Raw genomic sequence first — 25121 nt, 5'->3', positions numbered from 1 at the left:
GTCAGTTTCTAACGTGCTTACAGTTCGCGTGGAAAACACCGCGGCTGCTTTGGAAGGTGTAGGAAGAAGCTGGGTTAACAGGAGTGTTTCCCAGTGAACGAAGTTGATCATAGCTTTCTTCTCTCAGCTGGGGCGTGACATGCCTTTCCACTGGAGGCTCAGCGGTGAAATTGCTTGCAGGGGCTAGAGCACACGGGTGATGGCTATTTTGTTGTAGGTTCACAGTATTTGCCTAAGATTGAGGGAACACACAGACCTGTGCTAGAGAAATGGGAGTGGATGGGAGAAAGTGGCGCTCCTGTGGATAAGCCGGCTCTTCTCAGGTCTTTTCTCTCTGGCTGATGTCAAGAGGATATACACTGTGACAAATGAGTGTTTTGAGGTGCGAAAGACTAAAGCCCTCCTAATAAAAGGCTTTCAGGAAAGAGTGTGGGTGACCCAGGGAAATGTGCTCAGGTCAAGTTTAAGCCTGGGAAAAAAGAGGCCCTGGAGAAAGATAGGAAGGAAGATAGGGGGGTGCTGGGTGTGCAGAGGGAAGGGGGGTGCTGAAAAGTGAGAGGGCTCAGCACTGTTTAATGGTTTGACGACAGGGTTGAGGACCACTGAGAAGGAAAAAGTGAAAGTTGAGGAGGAGGAGAAAGCAGGACCCCGCGGCCCTGGAAGGGACCCTTGGCTGGGGGGGGGGGGGGCGCGCTGGGGTGGCGGCAGAGGAGGCAGGAGGGGGTGGCAGCTTGGCTGGCCTCAGGCCCCCTTGGCAGCCACAGGCGTTGGCTCCTCAGGGCTCCCTCCCTCTCCGGAGCATTGTTCCTTTGCCGGGAGACAAGGAAATTGCCTTTTGATTGCGGAAGTCCCGGACGGGGGCTTGGGGGCGAGGCAGCGCGGGTCAGAATGGCAGCGTGGGAAGGGCCTCGCGCCGCGGGTCCCCGCCGCCTGTCGTGTCCGCAGCCCGCCCGGGGCGGCAGCAGAAGCAGCGGCGGCCACGGCTCTTGAGCATCGCCAGCCCCCCCGAGGGTAGTGCGCTGCGCCCGCGGGGCGCGCTGAGCGCGCAACAAGTGGTACCCAAGGTGCCCTGGCTGGCCTCCCAGCGAGATGCTGAGGCATGGAGCCCTACTGGCCTTGTGGATCTCGCTGAGCGCCCTGCAGGTAAGCGGGCAGAGCAGGGGCTGGGGATGACGCTCCACCCCCGCCAAGAACTGAACCCATCCTGTTGTGTGCCGGCCTCCAGGGCTGAGCTGCTGGGAGGAAAGGAACAGAAATCTCTTGCTCCTACCCTCCTATCTGGGAGAGCCATCCTCTCCTGAAACCTTACCATTTACCAAAACTGACAGCCTTGCTGTCAAGAGAGCAACCTCTGTCTGCCGCTGCGCCCGGGGGAGATGCCAGCCACTTCCCCCGTGGGCCCTTTCCTGGGTGGGAGGATGAGAGGACAGCCGAGGCTGAGCTCCAGGGGTGATGACAGGTGACTTGGGGAGGTTGCTATGGACATCTCTAGGCAGCACAGCCCATGGACTTAACTTGTGCTCTCTGATTCTTTTACAGACTGGAGCGGCAGAACAAGTGAAATGTAACTTCACACTGTTGGAGCCCGGAGTCTCTAGCTTGTCGGCATCTATCCAGTGGAGGACTTTGGGGTCACCCTGTAACTTTAGCCTCATCTACAGCAGTGATACCTCAGGGCCCATGTGGTGCCATCCCATTAGGATAGACAACTTTACCTATGGATGTAACCCAAAGGATTTACAAGCAGGGACCATCTATAACTTCAGGATTGTTTCTTTGGATGGAGAAGAGAGAACTCTGGTCTTACAGACAGGTAAATAGTTAACAGGTGTAATGGCTAGCCAAACCACTCTAAGATGAGCCTTGCATTTTCCTGCCGGGCTTTCCTTTCCTTTGATCTTTAGGCATTAAAAAAGGAAATATGTTATTTATTGTATTATATATATATGCATACACACACACACATATATATATACACAGAGAGAGAGAGAGAGATTGGACCATGACTTCTAGTTGGCTGAGATCTGGTCAGTGTAGCTTGCTTGAATCTTAAAGATTCCTCCCTAAGTGCTCTAAACAGCAGCTGAATAACCAGCATCTGGAAAGGGGGAAACAGGGATCCAGTTGAAGAGGGGCAGCAGAGGAATTTTTTTTTTAAATTGATGTAGTTTGAGCTTCCATAGCATTAACTTGTCAAACATTAGCTCGTTTTAAGTCACTGTTTTGAGAATAAAGTTGTGATGATTAAGGATATGCCTGGTTATACACATAAGGCATGAACCAGGATATAAAATCGCCAGGAATAAGATAACACTATTCATAGGGAAAGTTAGAAAGGACCCTTGAAAGGAGGGTGTAAAAATGATTTTGTATTTCTTGAATTAGAAAACGATAGAGAACATTCTTTGATCTCTCTGGACTTTGGTCTGTGATTTCCCAGCTGCTCCTTCCAGTGTGGATGCTAAGAGTCTGTGTCCCTCCATACACACGTCCCATCTTCTTATCTGAGAAAGGAGAGACAGGACGCTGCTTCAGGCCCTACGTCTTCCCACCTACAGGGACCACCACACTCATTTCTCTCACTGGAGTCTCAGCCCATGAGGATACTAAGTAGCCAATTCTCCAATTACACAGTCTTCACCAACTCTGTTCCTTCAACCACAAGTTCAAACCGAAGAGAAAAATTTGAAAGCTATGCTGAGAAACAGTTCCCTTTAAGATCCATTCCAGTTTCCACCAGAACAGAGGTGATTTCTTTGGCCATAGCTCTTTGAAGACCACCTGTCAGAAGGGCAATGCAAGCAATGGGTCAGAAAATGTCAGTGAGTCCTTGAAATGAAATATTAATCTTTTTCTTTTTTTAAAACCACAATGCCCACTTATATCTTGACTTACTGCAGATGAAACATAGAGGTGATTTCTGAGGACTAAAGGACCCTTAATTTGGAAAGATAAGCCACATGTGGAGAATGTCCTTGTGTTTATATGGAGCCAGAGAGATGGTTTTCTGGGAGTTGAAGAAGCTGGATTTTCAGTCATTACTTTGCTGGTTTTGGGGGGTTTGTTTTTTGTTGTTCTTTTAAAGATGGTTCCGTGAATACGCTGTAAAGGGTCTCACCAATAGTGTGTATTTAGTGGAACAGAGGGATTTTTCTCTTTTTTTGAAGTAGCTGCCTTTTCAGAAGTTTCAGGGAAAACTGTAAGCCTTAAGGAGCTTGGAGACTGTTGTTTCACCCAAGAATTTGGTTTCTGGACAAAAGATCCTGAGCAAAGGTTCACTATAGATGTTAGCAGCATAAAACAAACCTTGAGTTGTTACATGGGGAGATGCTTCAAGTCCAGAGGCTGTCAGTGAAGCATAAGAAATATCCATGTTATTTTGACTGCACTGTGTTAGCATATAAGGACAGAACCCAGGGTCTGCTCCATTCTAGGCAAGCACGGTACAACTGGTCTACCCCAGGATCATTATTTTTTTTTTTAAGGAGTTAGTTTTCACCATACATTTCCTGAGCCTCAGGATGAAAATTACAGATGGTGTTTTCATAACAGTCATTTTCCCATGCTCGTTTGTATGATGGTGCAAGTCTTTCTTAGAATCCTCCATGTCTTTAAGATAAAGATTTCATTTAAGCACAAAATATTTTGAATTATGATCTTTAAATATTGTTTTGGGGATGATTTTCAGTGGTTGTTTATCTATATGTAGTACTTTCTAGGTCTTAAAAGACATGTACATTTTTATTTTGTTAAGAAAAAAGTTATTATTCCTCTATATTGATTGCTAAGCTATAGTGATGAGATTCATAAATCATATTTTTACTATTGCTAAGCAATGCCAGCTGGCACAACATCAGCTCAGACAAAGCTTCAAACAAAAGACATCATTCAAAACCTAAGTTCTTTCTTTGCTGCTGTTTACCAATCTTATTGCTCTCATGTGAATCATAACAAAAACAAGACTTACTCATGGACTGACATCGGGACATTGCTTGCATAAGTAGGTGTGATTTTTGGTGATGGATTTTACTGACAGTCCAAAATAGTTGATTATTTTGTCTTATGTAGATCTGGACTTGAGGATTAAAAAAAATCAAATAAGTAATATCTTAGCACTAGTAAACATTCCATTCCAGATTTCAAATCAGACTTGAAATATGTGAATTCAAATTTAGGTTAGCAAGTATTCACTGTGCAGAATAGCAGAGGAAACATGACAGAAGAGAGACTGATGGGTTTATAAAGTCATAGTACTGAAAATGGCCCCTGTTCTTGTAGTCTTGAACAGGCATTTGAGGTTATACTGACAGTGGCACACAGCCTTACACATCATTCCAGAATGAGGACTTTATCCTGTCCTGTGAGTACCAGGCTGTCATAACCACAAAGAAGAGAGTGGGCTATTCTCAAGTGTATCTGCTCATTAACTGGCAATACAACAAGAATGCTGTGAATGTTACGTTGTGTAGTCATGAATTTACCAGGAAAAAAAAAAAAACACAATAGCTATACCAAATGAATAAATGGGCATGCTTCAAAACTATAACAGACCTGGCAAAGCAGTAGCCTCTGGTGACCAGGAGGTGTTTAAATAATAACTAAACCCTGTTTGGCTTCTGTCGTATTCATGAAAATTCTGGTTCGTTTCACCAGCATGAAGATGCAAAATTTGCTAAGCACATCTTTAATCCCAGAACTTGGGAATCAGAGACAGCTGAATCTCTTGTGAGTTTGAGCCTTAGCCTGGTCGATAGATCAAGTTCCAGGCCAGCCTAGGGAGACACTGTATAAATAAATAAATAAATAAATAAATGGGAGGGGCCACATTTTTAGTTTAGTTTACATTTCAGGTTTACAAAAACATTATGACAATAGATAGCACAAAGATATCTCAGATCTCCTATTATGCCTGTGTTTGTAGCAGTGAATGAGTCAGTATTATTGTGATCAGCTCACCCACCCATAATGGAGTTTCACTCTCTATGTTTTTTACCCACCTCCCTTCTCTGGTCCTGTATCCTAATTGGGGTCCTACATGACATTCCTTGTTGCAGATAATCCAGACAGTTTTGGGTATTTAATATCTTTCTCCCTCTCCCTCCCCCTCTCTCTCCCATTCCCCTTTCCTTTCCCTCCCCCTCCTTTTCTTCCCTCCCCCTCCCCCTGCCCCCTTACCCCTCCCACTCCCCCCTTACCCCTCCCACTCCCACTCCCATCCCACTCCCCTTCCTCTCCTCCCCTCCAGGTTTGCTCCATAGCCCAAGGCTGATAGATCCGGCTCTATAGCCCAAGGCTGATGCTTTTAATAGGTTTAGCCTGGGGCTCCAGACTTTGGGTTTTCAGAAGGAAAAGACCTTCTACAGAGGTCAAGTTCTCAGCAGGTCACACTGAGTCTCTTCCTGTGAACACGTCTTGTCATTTTTGGTCTTGAACTGTTGGTTGAGGTAGTAATCAGTTTCCGATACATTATCTCATCTCCTTGAGCCCAGTGAACTACAGGTGGGAAGTTTACCTGAGATGGGAATAGTCACAGGCGTTGTTCATTTTGTTAATCTAATTATTACTCTTTCTAGAAAAAACAACGTCTGAAAATCCCCCACCTTCAAGTGCTCTTAATTATCTTAGCATGGTGAATTTCTTAGTCTGTACGAAAAACATTTAGGCACTTCGATGTTCTAGCTGCTGCTTCGGCTCTTATTTGCATTCCAAAATGTTCTTTATTGTACTGGATTGACTGAGGCTGCCACACCAAAACCTGAGTGGTCTAAAAAAAAAAAAAAAAAAAAAAAAAAAATTTTGATTTTTTTTTCCTCACTCCTTGTGGCTAGGATTCCAAGGTCAAAATGTCTACAGGTTTTCTGACCTTCTAGCCTTTTTTCTTAGTGTGATGGACCTGTCCATCCATGCACGACTGTGTCCTTCTCTTTTCCGTTTTTCTTTTTCTCTTTTTTCCTCTCTCCTCTCCTCTCCCCTCCCCTCCCCTCCCCTACCTTACCCTCCCCTCCCCTCTCCTCCCCTCTCTTCTCTTCTCTTCTCCCCTTCCCTCCCCCTCCTCCTCACTTCCCTTCTCTTCCTTTGTTTTCTCTTCTTCAAAGGACACTAGTCCTGTTAGATCCAACCTAATGACCCCAGTTTAACTTACCTCTTTAAAGACCACACCTCTCTCAAATACAGCCTCTTCCCAGGGCTCCGAGGGCTTGCAGCTTCAACCTACAAATTAGCTATAACTTTAAGCACAATAAACTATTTCTAAAAAAGTATCTGTAACTTTCTATAATCAAAATGTTTGGAACAGATTGTCATTTAAAAAAAAAAAAGGTTCCTGGTTTCTGTGCTATGTGAAAGGAACATAACATGGAAATAATACAGTCAAGCAATTAAAGTGCATCAATGTGAACTGCAATGCATCCTGGGAGCCACTGACATCATTTGTTAGCAGTGAGATTTAGGGACCACGCCTTTTATTTTTGGATTTGGGGGCACAAAAAAACCTTCCTTATTTAGTACAAGAAAGGATAAACTATCTGTTAAGTTGACCGAACGATTTTTGCTTGTTTGTTCATTTGTTTTACCTTTTGGGTTTTGCTTGCTCATTTGTTTTTGCCTTTGTTTTTGCCTTTGAGACAAGGTCTCCCTATGTACATCCAGGCTGGTCTTGAACTCATGACAATGCTCCCTTCTCAGCCTCTCATGAATATATGAATATACCATTTGACTCTATCCCATGGAGACTAGAGTGGACATTCAGAAGGGAGGCTCAGAGATGAATTCTGAAGGCAGAGAATCTCCAGTATCCCCTGGCCAGGGTGTGTAAAGAAAGCTGCCTTCTGCCTTGGGGCTATTTATTAGCCTATACAGTGGGGTGAAGAAATAGTGCTCACGTCATAGGATTATTAGAGACTTCGCTGCCTTTGTTCTAGTTCTTGAGTCCAAATTTGCTGGAGTTTGTCTCCTTCCTGAAGCTCACATCTTAAGCCCACAGGCCCTGAATAGTCTCTGCCTTTCAATTTTAGCATCAAGATTTCCTTTATTATTGGATAGATCAAACATCCTAATCCAAAAACATCTGAAATCCTCCAAAATCGGAAACTTTTTGAGTACTGGCATGATGTCACAAGTGGAAAATTCCACGCCATAAAACTTCCTTTTCTGCAGGTATATAAAATTAACCTTTATGCTAAGTGCATAAGATGTAATGTGGCAAAACATGCAAATGTTTCGTTCAGTCCTCAAGATATCTCATTATGTATATGGAAATATTTCAAAATTTTTTTAAAATTTTCCAAATTTAAGACGTTTGTTCTAAGCATTTCAAATAAGAGGAAATCACCCTGAGTAGAACACAATATTAGCAGCAAGACTCACATTCTACAAAGTGCCCTTTGTGTGCCACAGCTATCCTTGATGCTTCACCTGTATTGCCTCTTAGTGTATCTTTGAAGAATATACATTGCTAGTGCAATTTAAGATAAGGAATTGAGCCAGGGAATGGTGGCATATATCTTTAATCCCAGCACTTGGGAAGCAGAGACGGGCAGATTTCTGAGTTCAAAGCCAGCCTGGTCTACAGAGTGAGTTCCAGGACAGCCAGGACTACACAGAGAAACCCTGTCTCAAAAAACCAAAAAGAAAGAAAGAAAGAGAGAGAGAGAGAGAGAGAGAGAGAGAGAGAGAGGAAGGAAGGAAGAAACAAACAAACAAACAAGGGATAAAATCCCTTGCCTATAGCCATCCTCGTGACAAATGCCAGTGTTGGGATGTACCCAAGTCAAAGTTAGCCACCTCAATAATTCATCTTATTCTGTTTATTCCTCTTGTGTATGTCCGAGAGTCATACAGATCGCTGGCCATGACTATCACTTAGTGAATATTTAGTGTTTTGTATAATAACCTGGGAAACGATATGGTAGTCTGTATTGTTGTTAATGGCATGAATAATTTGTCAATCTGCATTGAGGTATATGATGAGGCAAATGGTTGTTGAAACTGCTCTAACTTCCTTTAAGGTTGTTAAAAGAGATTTACAGGTACCTTGTGCCATCCTGATGTATTGACACTATAGCATTATGCATTCTATATCAGCATAATATATTTCAGCATCCTTAAAGTAAGGAAGATAACTGACTATAGGCAAATAGCAATAACAACAAAGGGAATTCTTCCTACTAGAAATCTATTAAATGTGCCGAGGACTGTGGGAGATTCCTTTTCTAGGCTATTTTTTTCCCTTCTCATTTTCAAATACCTGTGGCAAGAATTATTTGGGATTATGTTTTACCCTCACCTGACTTCCATGAATAAAAAAAAAATCCCTCCAAGTGTTTTCGTTGAATCACTGATGTCCATTCCAGTTGATATAAAATGCCAATGAAATATACCTTGCTATCAATGAAGCTTGCCACCCACCCACTTTTAAGTAAGACTGATAGATACTCCAGTTTCTGTAAATCTACCAGAACACGGATGGCATAAGGGTCTCCTGGGATGGAGTGAGACCAAAAAGAAAGATAAAATTAAAGAGAGGGGAGATAGCCAGAGTCAGGAAACTTGGGCTTTGGTCTTCAGTGGGTGCTAACCAAGTTCTTACAGCATCAAGGTGGGTGAGCCTGGTAGCTAGGAGAGGCCCACCTGGAATAAACTGACAATAGTAAATACATGAAATAGGGACTTGACTTAAACACCTAACACAAGGTGATAGGACCTCAGGGACACACAGTAAATCTAAAGGGGAAAGGACCAGGCATAAGGGAAATCTTTTAAAATTCAGTGGGAAGACTCCCTTGAGAAGTCAGCATCCACTCCAGGGCGTGACTCTGGCTGTTGTCTCATATGTGTCTCTCCCACACTCTTAAAGCCCGCGATTTACACCACGTGTGTTACAACCACTTCTTCCTCTCCTTTCTCTTCTTCTTTCTTCCTCTTCCTCCTCCTCCTCTTCTTCATTTATTTACATGAGTACATTTATTTACATTTATGTACATGAGTACACTGTCACTCACTTCAGACACACCAGAAGAGGGCATCAGATCCCCTTACAGATGGTTGTGAGCCACCGTGTGGTGTCTGGGAATTGAACTCAGGACCTCTGGAAGATCAGTCGGTGCTCTTCACCTCTGAGCCATCTCTCCAGCCCCTACAACCGCTTCTTAATCAACTTGAAATTAGTTTCATAAGATAATAGATAAATCAATAGCTCAAGAAAGCTTCCGCAAGCCTAGAGTTAGCAGACATGAGTGTGGTCCCTGCTGCTGCTTGGTTTGAGTGTGCTTTCTACCGAGGACTTCTATAAACATATGCCTGTCACTCCCACGTGACTCCCTTGTAGTCACACTGAATATGAAATGCAGGGCAGCAATCTAGGAGGAGCACACAGGCTGCTCCTGGGTGTCAGCCGCTTGGCTGCATCTCATGGTACCTGCTTTTGGTGTTTCTCAGCTTCTCTTGCAGCTGAGGATGCTCACAGTACACCATGGCCTCCTACACATCCAACGTAGGTCCCATACGCCTGTTGGCACCAATGCACAGGTTGGCCGCACTCTTCTTGGTTTAAATTTATTTCTAGAATCAGCTTAGCCATTTCATATTTGAAGTAGGAATCCATCTATCAATAAACACTAATGTTTTCCGTAACCTCACTGTTAAAAATTATAAGAATTAAATATTACCTGCATTAGAAATATAACTTTCTCCTTTCCGAGTGAATTTTTCTTTTTTAAGGAAAACATAATTCATTTTGGCTTAGGAATTTTGCCAAGCTTTTTCTTTCCTTTTGAGAACAGAAAAATAGGCTTGGCAGTTATATAAATGAATTGTCAAACATTAAAATCTGCCCCCCCACACAACATAATATATACATACATACATACATACATGTGGAATTTGGGCTGGGAGATGGCTCAGTGGATTAAGTGCTTTTCCTGCACATATGAAGGCTTGATCTGGAATACCCAGAATCCATACATATATAGACACACCCAGAGCTCCCAGAAGAAGATATGAAATAGAGAAAGGATTTTTCCAGGTAGCTCATGGTCCAGTCAGCTGGTGAACCCAGTGACAAGGAAATTCCATTTCCAACAACACGGTGAAATATGACACCCAAGGTTGCTATGTAACCTCCACATACATGCCATGGTACACCTGTGCACTATGTGCACCACACATACACACTACACACTAACATGCACACACATATGCACATAGCATACACACTGACCCAGGCCAAAGAAGCTTGTACCCCAAATAGAAGCATCTGATTTACAATCGAAATGTTTTTAATACCCTGGTGCTCCACAAACCCTAGCTTCTAGAGCTCGCAGAGCCGCATGGACCACTGCCAGCTCCCGGCTTTATCACAGTTTAAATGGGGTTTTAAGTGTTTGTTTCCAGGGCAGGTTCTCGCTGCCCAGGCACTTCCCAGATACATTGTTTCTTTGTTCTGCCCGACATACAAAGGAGTGACTGTTTTGTTTTCTGGCTCGGAGAGATTAGATAAAGTCTGCATTTTTGAAGTTCAGCCTCTAGGCACGCAACCTTAAAATTCATTTTTATGACTCCTATTTTGCAGATTCTGTATATTTAGATTATACCGGTCATAACATTTTCTTTAACCTTTCTCTGGCTTGGGAGTAGAGGCAGATAGCAAGACTTGTCTCTATGGAACTAGTACTGGGTGAAGTTATCCCTTTCACCCTTGTCCTTAAAATGCTGCTTCAGCAAAACAATGCTTCCACTTGGGCTGGAGAGATGGCTCAGTGGTTAAGAGCACTGACTGCTCTTCCAGAGGTCCTGAGTTCAATTCCCAGTAACCACGTGGTAGCTCACAACCATCTGTAATGGGGTCTGGTGTCCTCTTCTGATGAAGAGAGCGATGGTGGTGTACTCATATGTATAAAATAAATTAATTAATTAAAAAATGTTTCCACTTGGTCCTACCATGTTGTTTTTGAGGTTCTCTGGCCATTAGAAGCTCGCCATGGTGGATACCTTATTCTTGCCAGGTAACTAAAAAACTTTGTGTGAGAAGAAATTACTTCCTTTCCTTTTAATATAGTATCCATTGTGAAGAATAAAAAATTTAAATAACATTTACTCTCATCACTATCCCCCAAAACTCTAGTTTTCTATTAAAAAAAAACAAAACAAAAAACCAAAACCTGTAAACAAAACTCATCTTGGGAAGTTTTTATTTGTACTTAAGAGTCACCAAAATTATATCCACTATTATACCATGACTTTTTGGTAATAATAACTCTGGTATTATTATTATCATTTATGTATTACTTTCTTATTTATTTATTATTACACTCCAGACAAGTAGGGAGGCGGACCCTTCGATGGAGGGCCACGTAACCATGCCATGGAGCCAAGATTTGAACATAGCTCTTTCCAGTTCCAAAATCCGTGCTCTCTAGGACTCTGCGTCACCGGTTCTGTGGCAGATAAATCAGTCTGTGAAGGGAACGCAGTGAAAGCTAACTTTGAGCATTACACATTGTTTAAGTGTGGGGCCACCAGGCCGGGAAGCCAGATTCAGAGTCACTGAGTGATGGAGGCACAGAACCTTCGGGTAAACACAGGGATGAAGCAGCGTGAACTGTACTCGTCTTCAAAGCTCACGTGTGTGTGTGTGTGTGTGTGTGTGTGTGTGTGTGTTTGTGTGTGTGTGCGTGTGTGTGTGTCCCTCCCTTCCTCTGACATTGCCTTAGTTTGCTTGTTGGCTATTCTTTGTATTTTTTAATAATTATTGACATATTAATGGCATATTTAATTTTTACAGAATGATGAACTCATATAAATAATAACATAAGATGTGAAGGCACTGGATTTCACGGGCTGTATTCCACATATGATGTCTTGTTCACCCATAGACAGTCTTTTTTTTTAATTAGATATTTGCTTTATTTGCATTTCAAATGTTATCCCCTTTCCTCATTACCCCTCAGAAAAACTCCTATCCCATCCCCCTCTCCTTGCTTAACTCCTCTCCAACTTTCCTGACCTGGTATTCCCCTACACTGGGGCATCGAGCCTTCACAGGACCAATGGCCTCTCCTCTCATTGATGTCTGACAAGGCCATCCTCTGCTACATATGTAGCTGGAGCCACAGGTCTCTCCATGTGTACCCTTTGGTTGGTGGTTTAGTCCCTGGGAGCTCATGGGGCTGCAAACCTCTTCAGCTCCTTGGGTCCTTTTTCTAGCTCCTCCATTGGGGATCCTGCGCTCGGTCCATTAGTTGGCTGTGAGCCATGGGTATTTTGTTCCCCCTTCTAAGAAGGACCAGAGTATCCACACTTTGTTCTTCCTTCTTCTTGAGCTTCATGTGGTCTGTGGATTGTATCTTAAAGCTGCCTGCCCACAAATGTCATGTGAATGTAGAATTAAGGTTAGCTTACTCGTTGGGAGTTGTGTTCATTGCAAGCAGGCGTCTTCTTCAAAATGAACTTGTATTATAAGGTCTCTAATTCTTAGTATCATGAATAAAACGCAGTCCATTGGGAGGTGATCAAAGCTGAGGGGTCTGTGTAGCTGGGCCACTCAAACAAATGACCTGATTTATAAATTCCTCCCCAATAGCTCCTCCCAACTTGTGGAGCCAAAACTATCGAGGGTTGCTAAGTTTTTCTCAGTGCTTCTGCTCCCTGCCTTCAGAAGTAGGGACAGCCTAACTTCATATATTCCACTCCCCACTACACCTAAAGAATAGCTGTTCATGAAGTGTATGTAAATGACACCTAGAATGTACAGCCCGGGGAAAAGCTGAGTACAGATTCCAGACTCCTAATATCTCCTAATAGTTTGCATTTTCTGGTTGGATCGTCAGTATTGAACCAAGCTCATGCTGCATGCTTGTCGGTGTCTCGACACGTGCTGAACTTGCAAATCAAAGAAGACATAGCCTTGACTGCATTATCAAGGTCAGGGACCTACCTTAACAAAAAGGCCTTCTCAGAAATAGACGTTCACGTCCCTAAGAGGTCTGGGAGCTGTGTCTTTGCAAAATGAGGCAGAGGTTTGCAAGTACAGCAAATATACCATTGATCTCCACCTCACCCACCCCCACCCCATCCCACCCCACCCTTCCCAGAAGGAGATTCTTTACATTTTTAAGGAACCTGAAAGGGGGCGACTGTGGCAGCATCGCTGCTATTTTCAAAGCGCTTACGCTGCCTTCTCTTTGATGCCCCTTTGCAGATCCCTTGCCTCCTTCGAGGGTTGAAGTCAACCCCGAGAGGACAGCATCAACCGCCCTACAGGTCCGGTGGACTCCCTCTCCTGGAAAAGTCACCTGGTATGAGGTGCAATTATTTGATCCCAACAACCAAAAGATACAAGAAGTCCAAGTTCAAAAGAGCAACACTTGGAGTCAATATACTTTTCTGAACCTCACTGCGGGTATCAGTTACAAAATCGCCATCACAGCTGTTTCAGGAGAAAAGCGTTCCCTCCCGGTATATACCAATGGATCTACAGGTAAGTCTGGTGTTGTCTGAGGTTAATGGTTCACAGTGTCTTTTTCTTCTTTTTGATGGTACTGGGGATAAAAATCTCAGAGACTCATGAATGCTAGGCAAACTCTCCCCAACCCTCCACAGCACCTTCAAAATTATATGCTATTCAAGAAACAGGAAAGTGCTGCCCATCATAAACGAATAAAGTAAATAATATGTTAAGAAGGGGTTTAATTCTGGGCAGTGGTGGCACATGCCTTTAATCCCAGCACTTGGAAGGCAGAGGCAGACAGATTTCTGAGTTCGAGGCCAGCCTGGTCTACAGAGTGAGTTCCAGGAAAGCCAGAGCTATACAGAGAAACTCTGTCTCAAAAAACCAAAAAAAAAAGAAGAAGAAGAAGAAGAAGAAGAAGAAGAAGAAGAAGAAGAAGAAGAAGAAGAAGAAGAAGAAGAAGAAGAAGAAGAAGAAGAAGAAGAAGAAGAAGAAGAAGAAGAAGAAGAAGAAGAAGAAGAAGAAGAAGAAGAAGAAGAAGAAGAAGAAGAAGAAGAAGAAGAAGAAGAAGAAGAAGAAGAAGAAGAAGAAGAAGAAGAAGAAGAAGAAGAAGAAGAAGAAGAAGAAGAAGAAGAAGAAGAAGAAGAAGAAGAAGAAGAAGAAGAAGAAGAAGAAGAAGAAGAAGAAGAAGAAGAAGAAGAAGAAGAAGAAGAAGAAGAGGAGGAGGAGGAGAAGGAGGAGGTTTAATGAGAAAAGACTGGACTGACATAGGGTGTGTGAATGTACCACTCCACTGCTAAGTGATGTTGAACAAGTCATGAGATTTCTCTGAAAGCAGAATTTTCTCTAATTTAAAATAGATACTCCCTAAGGGTCTGTCTAATTCAAATTCAGGAAAAAACGAGACTTTCATTTCGCAAATTTGTGTCACAGAACTTATTTTCTGTTCTTGGTATATTCTCATAATATCAAGTTATGATGTCTTTTAAATGGCCCCCTGGGCTTAAAATAAGTTTTTTTTTTTTCTTGGCTGTGCTAGAAAATAATTCCTTCGGTGTCCCTGTGTGTGACATCCCTCCAAGGAAGTGCATGACTTCCCTGTCACCAGTCCTTCGCTCCTTTTATCTGGCTATTTCTCTGTCTTTCCATCCACATCTCTCAGAGTTTGTTCCTTTGTCTCTTCTATTTATTATTTCTTGCCATCCTCCACTACACTGCATAGGCAATGCCTGCCTTAATTGCTACAAAACAGAGGTGATAAAACAGGCAATGTGTGCTATCCCTTTAGCTGATAAAGCCCAGGGACTTTATAAAGATGGTTAACGAAGGTCCCAGTGAACTGTCAAGGGACCATTACTGAATGTTGCTATGATACAAATTAAGGTATAGAGAAGAGTATAAATAAATGTGTAAATTAAAGAACTATCTCTTGTCTTCTACAAGGGAACGATGAATGACCTTGTGGCCATGTGTTTTTATCCCACTAGTACCATCTCCAGTGAAAGATCTTGGCATTTCCCCCAATCCTAATTCTCTCCTAATTTCCTGGTCTCGTGGTTCTGGGAATGTGGAACAGTACAGGCTGGTGCTAATGGATAAAGGGGCCATCGTTCAAGACGTGAATGTGGACAAGCATGATACTTCTTATGCTTTTCACGGGCTGACCCCTGGCCACCTCTACAACCTCACTATTGTCACTGTGGCCTCGGGACTACAAAACTCCAGGTGGAAACTGGTGAGGACCGGTAAGTGCCTCCTCTTCGCTAGACAACAGCAAGGTTCAAATTAAGTTTAAATCCAGTTTGCTATTTGAATAATGGTACTGTAGGACAAACTGAAATTCACATGAGTTATAGAAAGACTAACATATATCCATCTTTGTGAAGAAAAATGGATCTCTTTTGAGAGAAAAATGGATCTTTTTTGTTCTAAAGATGAAGCTAACCCTTCAAACTTTTCCTTTTAATACATGCCTAAGGCTCCCTTCCTCTGGCTCTTATGTAGGCCTCTGCTATCTTTGTGAGTACGCACGGTGAATTTGGAGCTTTTTTCTTAGAGCTGTATGGAGACGTGCTCTTATATCATAGTCATTTCTAAAACCCTCTACCCAAGAAAACATGACATGGGACCCAGATACTCAACCTAACCTAACCTTTTTTTCAGCCTAACTGAAAAAAAAAATTGGTGCTACTTATTAATGAATTGTTTGCTCACTGATTCATTCAGCCAACACTTCTTGAGTATTAGGTATATACCAAGATTAGTACCAATCAAGATAGACAATGTCCGGACCCTCCTGGAACTTGCATTCAAATGTTCCTAATTTATATAATGTGTCAATAAATGTCTCTTTGTGAGTTATCTAATTTTATAGTAAGATGTATAGTAGGTAATGCCTTTGAAATTGTTCTAATGGGGAGAGTATCTGGAACTATAGGAGGCTGAGGAGAGAAAGATTGGAGACTGCTACATACACACATATCTTTTGTTATACACTTCAGAAATATGTAGATGTTCCTAAGGAAAATGCACAAGGTATCTTAAGAACTGTGTGTGAATATCATGAGAAAATAAAGCCAGGGTGTCCACCTGGATTCCCAGCACTTGGGAAGCTGAGGTGGGAGGATCACAAGTTTGAGGACAGACTTGATTATATAGCAAGTCCTAGGCCATGTTGGATGAGAGAGAGAGAGAGACAGACAGATACAGATAGACAGACAGAGAAACAAAGACAGATAGACATAAAGACACAAAGAGAGATTCAGAGAGATTCACACACACACACACACACACAGAGAGAGAGAGAGAGAGAGAGAGAGAGAGAGAACAAGTTACCTTTTACTGTGCTGTACTGTGTCTTCTAGAGAAACTGTTAATTTGTACTATTCCATCAGGCATAGTTACAGCATGTGTAAGAGGTAAGAAAAATATTCATCAACCTTTATCTCTTCTCATGATTTTTCCTTTGATGTACGAGTAACACAGCTCTTGAACTTCATCATGATTTAATATAAAAAGTATTTCCATGGGTCCAGCGATGGCTTGGCTGCTAAGAGTGCTTACTGCTCTTGCAGAGTTCAGCTGCTAGCACCCTCAGCGGGCAGCTCACCCTTGTCTGGAACCCCCAGCTCCTGTGACCAATGGCCTCTTCTCGCATCTGTGTGTGCACACTTACACACATGTGACACACACACACACATGACCTTTTAAAAAGTATTTGAGCATACAAATTTGTACAACTACCAACTAATCACACACAAGACCTTTCAAAAAGTATTTGAGCATACAAATTTGTACAACTACCAACTAATCAACCTATTTAGTGTATATCTGTTTAAATAAATAAATGTTCAGACACACTCACAAAGAAATTAAGTAGATGGCAGACCTCATCATAAATTCTGTCTAAAGAATCCCAGAGCTGTAATGGAATACGGACAATCTTCTAGCCAAACTTTATTTGCTAGTAAGCAACCAGAAACAGCGAAACAGAGAGAACTTCCCAGTGTTCTGTGGGTAGCCTGCAAGTCCTGCCAGAATCCCGGCTGCTGACTATAGCTCTCTTATGACGGCACAGTCTTTCTAGGATTTCCAGTAACATTTTGTCTCTCAAGTGATTTTTATCCTGATCAAAGACTATGTCCTATAGACATTAAAGTTTAGCTCAAAACGCAGCCATACCAAGGGAGGAGCTGAGTGAATTTTCTTTTCTGTTCTCTACTAATTAGCTCCTAAGGAAGTCTCAAATCTGAAGGTGACAAATGACGGCAGTTCAACCTCTCTGAATGTGAAGTGGCAGAAACCTCTTGGGGACGTAGATTCCTACAGCATTACCCTGTCTCACCAAGGGACTATCAAGGAATCCAAAACGTTAGCACCTCGTGTTACTGAAACTCAATTTAAGGACTTAGTCCCTGGACGGCTTTACCAAGTTACCATCAGCTGTGTCTCTGGGGAACTTTCTGCGGAGAGGTCGGCAACGGGCAGAACAGGTGAGTCAGCCGCTGGAATACTCTCTGGTTGTCTCAATCATTCTCAGATGTAGATCAGAATAGGGAAAAATAATGGAGAAACTGACTTCTTTTCCTACCTGAGAAGTAGGGTTTTTATGACCAAGAATGCCCACGGAATAGAACCCACACACAGACAAACAGAGACTTTAATTGCATATATTGTATCATTTAAACAAATGTGCTTGGGTTTCTGTAAGATCTGCAGGTTGCCCCTGTTCCCTACTTTCTCTTGCCCCAGTACCTAACTATCACAAGTTCACCACTATCATCTAGGCCAATGAAGGAAACATTTCTGATTCATTCTTATAAGGCCAACTTAGCATCTCATGGTATTTCCCATAAATAATTTTATTCATTTATGTTAATGAACATCTATCCCTTTCTTTATTTGAATAAATTTCTGTATTATGAGCCTTGCACCTTGTTAAAGTGGTTATATGATGCACTGTTGCTTTTAAGACAAGGTTCTGCAAAATACACCCTGTGGGCAACCTTACTTGGTGACTTGTTTTTGTATTTCTAAAACTAAAAATATAATCTTTCAGAGGCCATTTGTATAGTTCACTAAAGGATTATTTTCTGACTTTTTCTTAATAGATGCTACATTTTAACCAAAGACATAATAACACACACACACACACACACACCGTATCCTTTAAAAATGCCAATGGCATTGATAATTTCACATGTCAGGCCCTGTGCAAGCACTGTAAACCTATTTCATGTATTTCTTGCAAGAAAACTGTAAGCTAAGAGCTATGCCATTAGCACAGACATAGTGCAGATAAACTGGAATAATTAAATAACTTATTCATGGCCATCTGGCAAGGAAAGTACTGGAACTTGAATTTAAAAAGAGGTGGTGGTTTAATGTGAGTCCAATCTTAGTGTCACTAGAGATCTCAAGTAAGATCTATATTGCCAAAAGGGACCAAGAGCAATATTCTCTTCCAGAAGATCAGTAGAGGTTTAGGGGCAATGGCCTTGCAGAAGAACCTAGAAAGAGTAAACTTCCTGGAAAATAGAATGGGAAAGAAGAAGAAGTGTCTGTGAGGGAAAAAAAGAGATACAGCTGTGAGGACCTGGGTTCTGTTTGGTCAGGGGTTGTTTGTGTTTTGGTTTGGTTTTTTGTTTTGTTTTGTTTTTGTTTTTGTTTTTTGAAGAGACTCTGCGTGTTTGCACTCAAAACGTACCCAAAGCCATATGCATAAGGTTTGTTCTTTCCAGTTGGAATTAAAAAATAAATGAGGATGCTTCAGGATCACAACACACAGTATCTTTTTCAAAAGATATCACATTTGTCGGTGCCATCACTGTGAGATACAATGTCAGTCATGATCTCCAGGGTTGGTAGACAAGCTGTGGAAAACAGCAGTGTTGCAAGAGAAAGTATAACTGTCACGTGATTTTCATGTGCAGTTCTTGAATGTTAAATGTCTTCAAAATGAGAGAGGGAGGAAGAGGGAGAGGCAGAGAGAGTACAGATATCCGGAGGCAATACAAATGTGTTGAATAGCAAACACTGCTCTATGTATATTGCTTCCCATACAAAGCAAATTAATATTCTTAATATTTTTCGTTTTCAAAACCTTCTCCGCATGTGCTTGTTTAGTTCCAGAAAAAGTGAGGAATCTGTTTTCCTACAACGAGATTTGGATGAAGTCCTTCGCTGTGAACTGGACGCCCCCTGCTGGAGATTGGGAGCACTATCGCATCCTGCTCTTCAATGAATCTTTGGTGCTCCTCAACACCACCGTGGGAAGGGAAGAGACACACTATGCCCTGGATGGATTGGAGCTCATACCAGGGAGACAGTATGAGGTAGACGTCATTGTTGAAAGCGGAAATCTGAGGAATCCCGAGCGCTGCCAAGGCAGAACAGGTAAAACAAGCGCGGTTGGCAGACCGTCATTTTTATTTCTGTACTCCCTAAAGGTGCACTTTTTTTTTTTTTTTGAGTCAGGGTTTCTCTGTGTAGCCATGGCTGTCCCGGAACTCACTCTGTAGACCAGGCTGGCCTCGAACTCAAAAATCTGCCTGCCTCTGCCTCCCAAGTGCTGGGATTACAGGCGTGCGCCACCACACCCGGCCAAGGTGCGCTATTATTATAAGGCTAACAGAGCTACAAACACTTAATTTTGTCAGTTTTGAACACCAAACCTCCTTTCCACTGGCGACTATCATTTCATGAAAGAAAAGACATTTTGAAGCTTTATTTTTATGCCAGGTGATGTTGGCTCACAGCTTTTTGATCCCAGGCGGAGAAGGCAGAGAGGGTAGGCAGATGTCTGAGTTCGAGGGCAGCCTGGTCTACAGAGCAGGGCTACACAGAGAAACCCTGTCTCAAAAAAGCCTACATATAAAAATTTTAAAATGTGTGTTGAGGGCGGCAGCAGAGGTGGCGGCTGCAGTGGGGAATGGGAGGGTGGAGCAGTAACATGCACTGAAATCCAGCAGAGGGCAGAGGATCCCAGAGAGCTGACATTAGGGGCACTTGTGAGATGCTCAACTGGGAACTGAGCCCAAGTCCTATACCAGAGCAGCACGCACTCATACATAACCACTGAGCTATCTCTCCAGTCCCAAGGACAGACATTTTAGATGCTGCAACAACAGAAAAGAGACAATCTGAGAATAAAGACCAATCTTTCAGAGAGTGCTGGTAACCAAGTTACCATTGCCTTGGCCTAACATTGACTAACTTGAGAATTGACGTGCTGTCACGTTATGACAGGAAAGGGCCGGTTAGGATCCGTGGGTCCTGGTCATTCTGTTGTCACCATTATAATGCAATTTCTTAGGTAAATTACAAACACTGAACCTCTTTGCTCTGCTTGCAAGTGGGACAGTTATCCTGCAGCGTTTCTTTGATGATGCAGAATAGACCACACTTAACCTGAAATCAGTCTCCCTTAGTCTTACCTGAAAAAGAAATGACTGCAGTGATTAAATGTTCTTGGAGAATGCCAAAGAGGATGGCTGTGATAGCCCCATAACGTACCACACGTATCTCTCAGTGATATTTTCCTCTTCCAAATACTAATGTCTGGGGGATGATGATCAAAGTCCTAGCCAGCTTAAGCCAGTGTCCCAAGACACTCTCGGGACTCACAGTACATGTTTGTCTTTCTTGTCCCCCAGTATTTATCAGTCACCTCAAACAACCTGGAAATGTAAGCTGAGTGAACAGTCGGGTCCACCCTGTGGTGGTTTGAGCATGCCTAACCCAGGGAGTGGCACTATTTGGGGGTGTGGCCTTCTTAGAGTAGGTGTGTCACGGTGGGTGTGGACTTTCAGACCCCTCAACCTAGCTGTCTGGAAGCCAGTATTCTGCTAGCAGCCTTCAGATGAAGACATAAAACTCTGAGCTCCTCCTGCACCATGCCTGCCTAGATACTGCTATGCTCTCACCTTCATGATAATATACTGAACCTCTGAACCTGTAAGCCAGCACCAATTACGTGCTGTCCTTATAAGAGTTGCCTTGGTCATGGTATCTATTCACAGCAGTAAAACCCTAACTAAGACAGCACACCCCAGCCTCCAACTTTGATTTCTATTTGTTTCATGCCGAATTTGCTTTCAGATTTTATTTTTTTCCCCTTTGGTTGCTTTTGGGCAACTTCATCTTCTAGCTTTGAAACAATTGTTCCTTCCCGATAAGGTTCACATCCACGCTGCTGGAGGGGTCAGAAAGCCAGCCCTCAGTCCTGCATATGTAGCCTGGCATTGTTAGTGCTTCGCTCGCCCAAGAGTCTACAGCAAAACCCTTAACTGGCTCTCAGCCTGTATTTTAAAGCTTGAGAAAAGCAATTCAACACTCTCTGGGGGCCACTGACACAGTACCCAGCCCCCACATACAGGTACAAGCTGCAAGTGCTCACGCTGCTTCTTTAAAAATAACATCTTTCAGTTTCTTGGTGATGTTTCTTGAGAACGCAGGCACTTAATGGCCTGGGAGGTTTTACAGATGTCCTTTGAGTAAATGCAAAAAATTAGAACCCTTTGATTTGTGTATTTTTTCTAGATTTTTTTTCTGGTTCATTAGCATAGCAAGGTATGCTCACAGACCAACTAGGAGTCAATTTAGAACCACACTGGCAGTAACTTAAGGTAGACCTTGATATAAATTATCATCAGGATTGTTTTCTTTTTATATTGATGAGTCAGTAATCCATTACCATGAAACTACAGAAAATCTCAAATCAAATTGTAATTTCTTGTACAACCGATTCTTTTATAATGTGGCTTCCCATTGTTTTGTGAGGGGGGTGTCAATATTTTGCTGTTAACAATGTCTTCCAGAAATTATAATGATAACATCTTCTAAAGAAGAAAAAGACATCGAGATTCCTTTAAGATAAGGGCTGCCCTTTCTAAGACTGTAATTACTGCTCTCTGGTTGCCTCTCCTTTGTGACGCAGCAGGGTCCCCTCTAAAATAAACGGAGAAGCACTTGGTCTTTCTGAGGTTTGAGAGCAATAAATACTTCTCACTCCACTCAAGTACTCAAGTGGAGCCTATTCTTTTTAGTTTTGTGGGTCACGGGATTTTTAAAAAATTATTTCAAAATAATGATCCGCAAGAAGAGAGGAACTCTGGGGGCTAGCGACATGGCTGGAGAGTTAAGATCACACCCAACTCCTGTAGAGCCCAGAACCAATGGAGAAGAGTAGCTCTCTAAAAACTACTAGTGGTTGTGACTGAGCCAGTGACTCCAAGTCTTGACTGGTTTTTCCTCAGTACCCTCGGCTGTCCTCCAGCTTCGGATCAAGCACGCTAACGAAACTTCATTGGGTGTCACATGGCGGCCCCCGCTAGGGGAGTGGGAGAAATACATCATCTCTCTGATGGACAGAGAGCTCTTGGTCATCCACAAATCCCTCTCCAAAGATGCCAAAGAATTCACTTTCACAGACCTGATGCCTGGACGGAATTATAAAGCTACCATCACTAGCATGAGTGGAGACTTAAAACAGTCATCTTCAATCAAAGGAAGGACAGGTAATGGCGTTCACAAACTTTAAATCCCACAATGATCTATCCACGGAAATGTGCAAATACCCACTAAGTGCCTGCAGGGCCTGCTGTGTACTTGGCAGGATGTTATGAACCTTTCTACTGCATTTCCTATTTTACCAAGTTTCTTCTTTTGCTTAGTTAGGTAGGTGTATTTTACTCATCAAAATACACTAGAAAGTAACCTTGACATGAAGGTCTATCTGCAAAGGAGAATGAAGAAGTGGGGACACTATTGAGATCAGGGAGTGCAGTAGAAAGTGTTGTCTTTCATTATTTAAAAAAAGCAGGCTATTTTATGCTGGTTGTAATTTCTAAAGGAAAGGGGAGATTGGCATCATCAGGAATGGGGAAGCTGTTGTTGTCATTCAGTGAGGGATGTGGGATCTATACGCAATGAGAAAGTTGGCTTTAGAAAGAAGAACTGATAGTTTAACATCAGTCAGGGGCTGGGGGTGGGAGCTCGTGAGCGCCAGTGCCAGCAGGTAGACAGGTGCCAGGCTGAGCCCTGCTCTTAGAATTGCTGCCTGTTTCTCAGTGATGTGAGAAGCCGTGTCTGCATCAAGATGGGTATTAGCAATGTATAAGCGCTGAATAGCCCGTACTGTCTTTCTCTCCTTCAACTTTTTAAAATATATATGAGCAATTGTCTGTATGTACGTATGTGTACTATTATGAGTGTGCCTGGTGCCCATGGTGGCCAGAAGAGAATGTCCTGTCCCCAGGCACTAGTATGAAAGAAGACATCCCAAGAAATCTCAGGCAAATGAGCAAAAGTCCACCCCGTGGATGCTAGGAAATAAATCCAGGCTCTATGCTAAAGCAGCAAAGTGCTCTGAACCGTTGAGCCATCTCTCCAGCCCTTTCATTTCTCCTTGTAAATTCTACCTCTCCAAACTATGGTTTTGTGACGTCATGGTGCTCTTTGGCTTTTCTTCCGACTTATCACCTTCTTTCTTGTGTTTCAGAAGCTTCCCGTCAGAGGGTTTTCCTTCATCCAGAAGGACGTTCTTTAAATTCTTTATTGAAAAAGTTCTAGGGACAAACTCTCTCCATTTTTGCTTTTATTTCTGGGTGTGTCTTTTTTGTAGCTTTTGGTTTTGCAAAGCGGTTTCCTATGGTTTTTTGTCTTGTGCTGAAAGATACTTTCTATCAGGATGCTGGGACTATTTTCCCAGCTTCTCTGGCACTTAAAGCTATGTCTGTTACCAAGCAGGCTTCCAGCTTCTGTTTAATGCCGCTGCTCTAAATACCCCCCAGCCTCCCTCTCCCCCTGCAAGTCCCTACCCCAGCAAGTCCCTACCCCCACCCCACCCCCATTCTGCTGTTTCACAGGGACAATCTAGGTACAGAAATCCTTTTGCTCATTTATCTGAGATTTCTTGGGCTGTCTGTTCTTTCAGATTTGTGCCTTTTTTTCCGATTCCACACATTTCCAGCCATTAACTCTCCATCTAGTTTTGCCTCCTGACTCCTTCCCATTCCCTGTTTGTAACAGAGACACAATTCTGAGTATTTGCTTCCTGGTCTGCAATCGGCTTATTTCTTCAACTCATCAACTCAGCTCTGTCCCATCTGTTAAAATCCCTTATATTTTTCACTTTCAAATAGCCTCTGGTTTTTCTCCCAAGTCTGTGTATGTTCTTTTGTCCTCAGTTAAGTGTATACACACACATGTTCACAAGCATATACACACACTCACACATTTACACACCTACTCACACCCACTCACACACATTCACACACTTATATACTCTCACACACACATACACACTCACACACTTACACACTCACACACACACAGCTTGAGCAAGTCATACACTTATACACACTCCACACACACACACACACACACACACATATTGAGCAAGAGTTCCACACATGACTGAGCTATATTCCAAGCCCTTCAGATATGTTTTAACTATACTCTTTTGTAACTGATGTACATTTAAGTGTTTGCTTTGTATTCTGTCCAGTCATTAGCCTGAAACCTGAAATCTTTAGCAGTTAAAAGATATTGTTGTCTGTTAACTTTTGCTGTTATTTGCTAATGTTGCTTTATTTCTTTGAATGTTCTTTTTTTTTCTATAGTCCTTGGAATCTTCTATGAGAATTCTTTAAGGCTTTGTTTCAAGATGCCCTTCGCATTTCAGAAAGAAGTTTCTTTTGACTTTTGAGCCATGTACCCAGGATGGCTGTCAACTCGGACCTAGTTTAACATAATTGTCAGTCTGGGGGTTTTGAATACCCACTCTGTGGATCCCAGTTGTAAGCACGTGACCGGTATCTCACAGTGAAAAATTTCCAAGAAGGCTTAGGTTTTAGATCAGGGGCAGAGACTTTCCCAGCACAAATGAAGTACACACATACACACACACACACTCACACACCTGCAGATTTTAAGAAGGCTCAATAGAATGGAGAGAAGAGAAGAATGAACCTGAAGGATGCAGTTCTCTGAGGGCACAGCCATCAGCTTCTTAGCCTGGGGGTGTCTTACACTCGACCTCCCATCTCCAGGACCCCCCGCAGCACTGTAAAATCAAAGCGTGCATTCACGTCTGGGGCGTATGCCTACGCCTACGGGCAGCAGCTCACTTTGGTAATCAGTGGCCTGGCGCTCATTTCCCGGCCTCTGAGAATTC

General features: G+C 42.7%; 1 protein-coding gene across 2 annotated transcripts in view; it reads left to right on the top strand.

Annotated features, from left to right (window-relative positions):
* Ptprb (protein tyrosine phosphatase receptor type B) overlaps nucleotides 1–25121 on the top strand; it is a 113455-nt gene that overhangs the window by 26218 nt on the left and 62116 nt on the right. The window contains exons 1-7 of one of the 2 annotated variants that reach the window (XM_052165790.1): nucleotides 883–1143; nucleotides 1540–1813; nucleotides 13196–13474; nucleotides 14932–15189; nucleotides 17173–17436; nucleotides 19070–19339; nucleotides 22201–22461. In XM_052165790.1, the coding sequence (XP_052021750.1) occupies nucleotides 1090–1143; nucleotides 1540–1813; nucleotides 13196–13474; nucleotides 14932–15189; nucleotides 17173–17436; nucleotides 19070–19339; nucleotides 22201–22461 (1660 nt within the window). In that variant the 5' untranslated portion in view covers nucleotides 883–1089. Of the gene's footprint in view, nucleotides 1–882; nucleotides 1144–1539; nucleotides 1814–13195; nucleotides 13475–14931; nucleotides 15190–17172; nucleotides 17437–19069; nucleotides 19340–22200; nucleotides 22462–25121 lie in introns of those variants that run through there. The other variant, XM_052165789.1, reaches the window with a different exon arrangement.

The sequence above is a fragment of the Apodemus sylvaticus genome, chromosome 20, assembly GCF_947179515.1.
Source record: "Apodemus sylvaticus chromosome 20, mApoSyl1.1, whole genome shotgun sequence".
Taxonomy (NCBI): domain Eukaryota; kingdom Metazoa; phylum Chordata; class Mammalia; order Rodentia; family Muridae; genus Apodemus; species Apodemus sylvaticus.
Note: the sequence above shows the minus strand (reverse complement) of the source record. Positions and strands in the feature narration are given on the sequence as shown.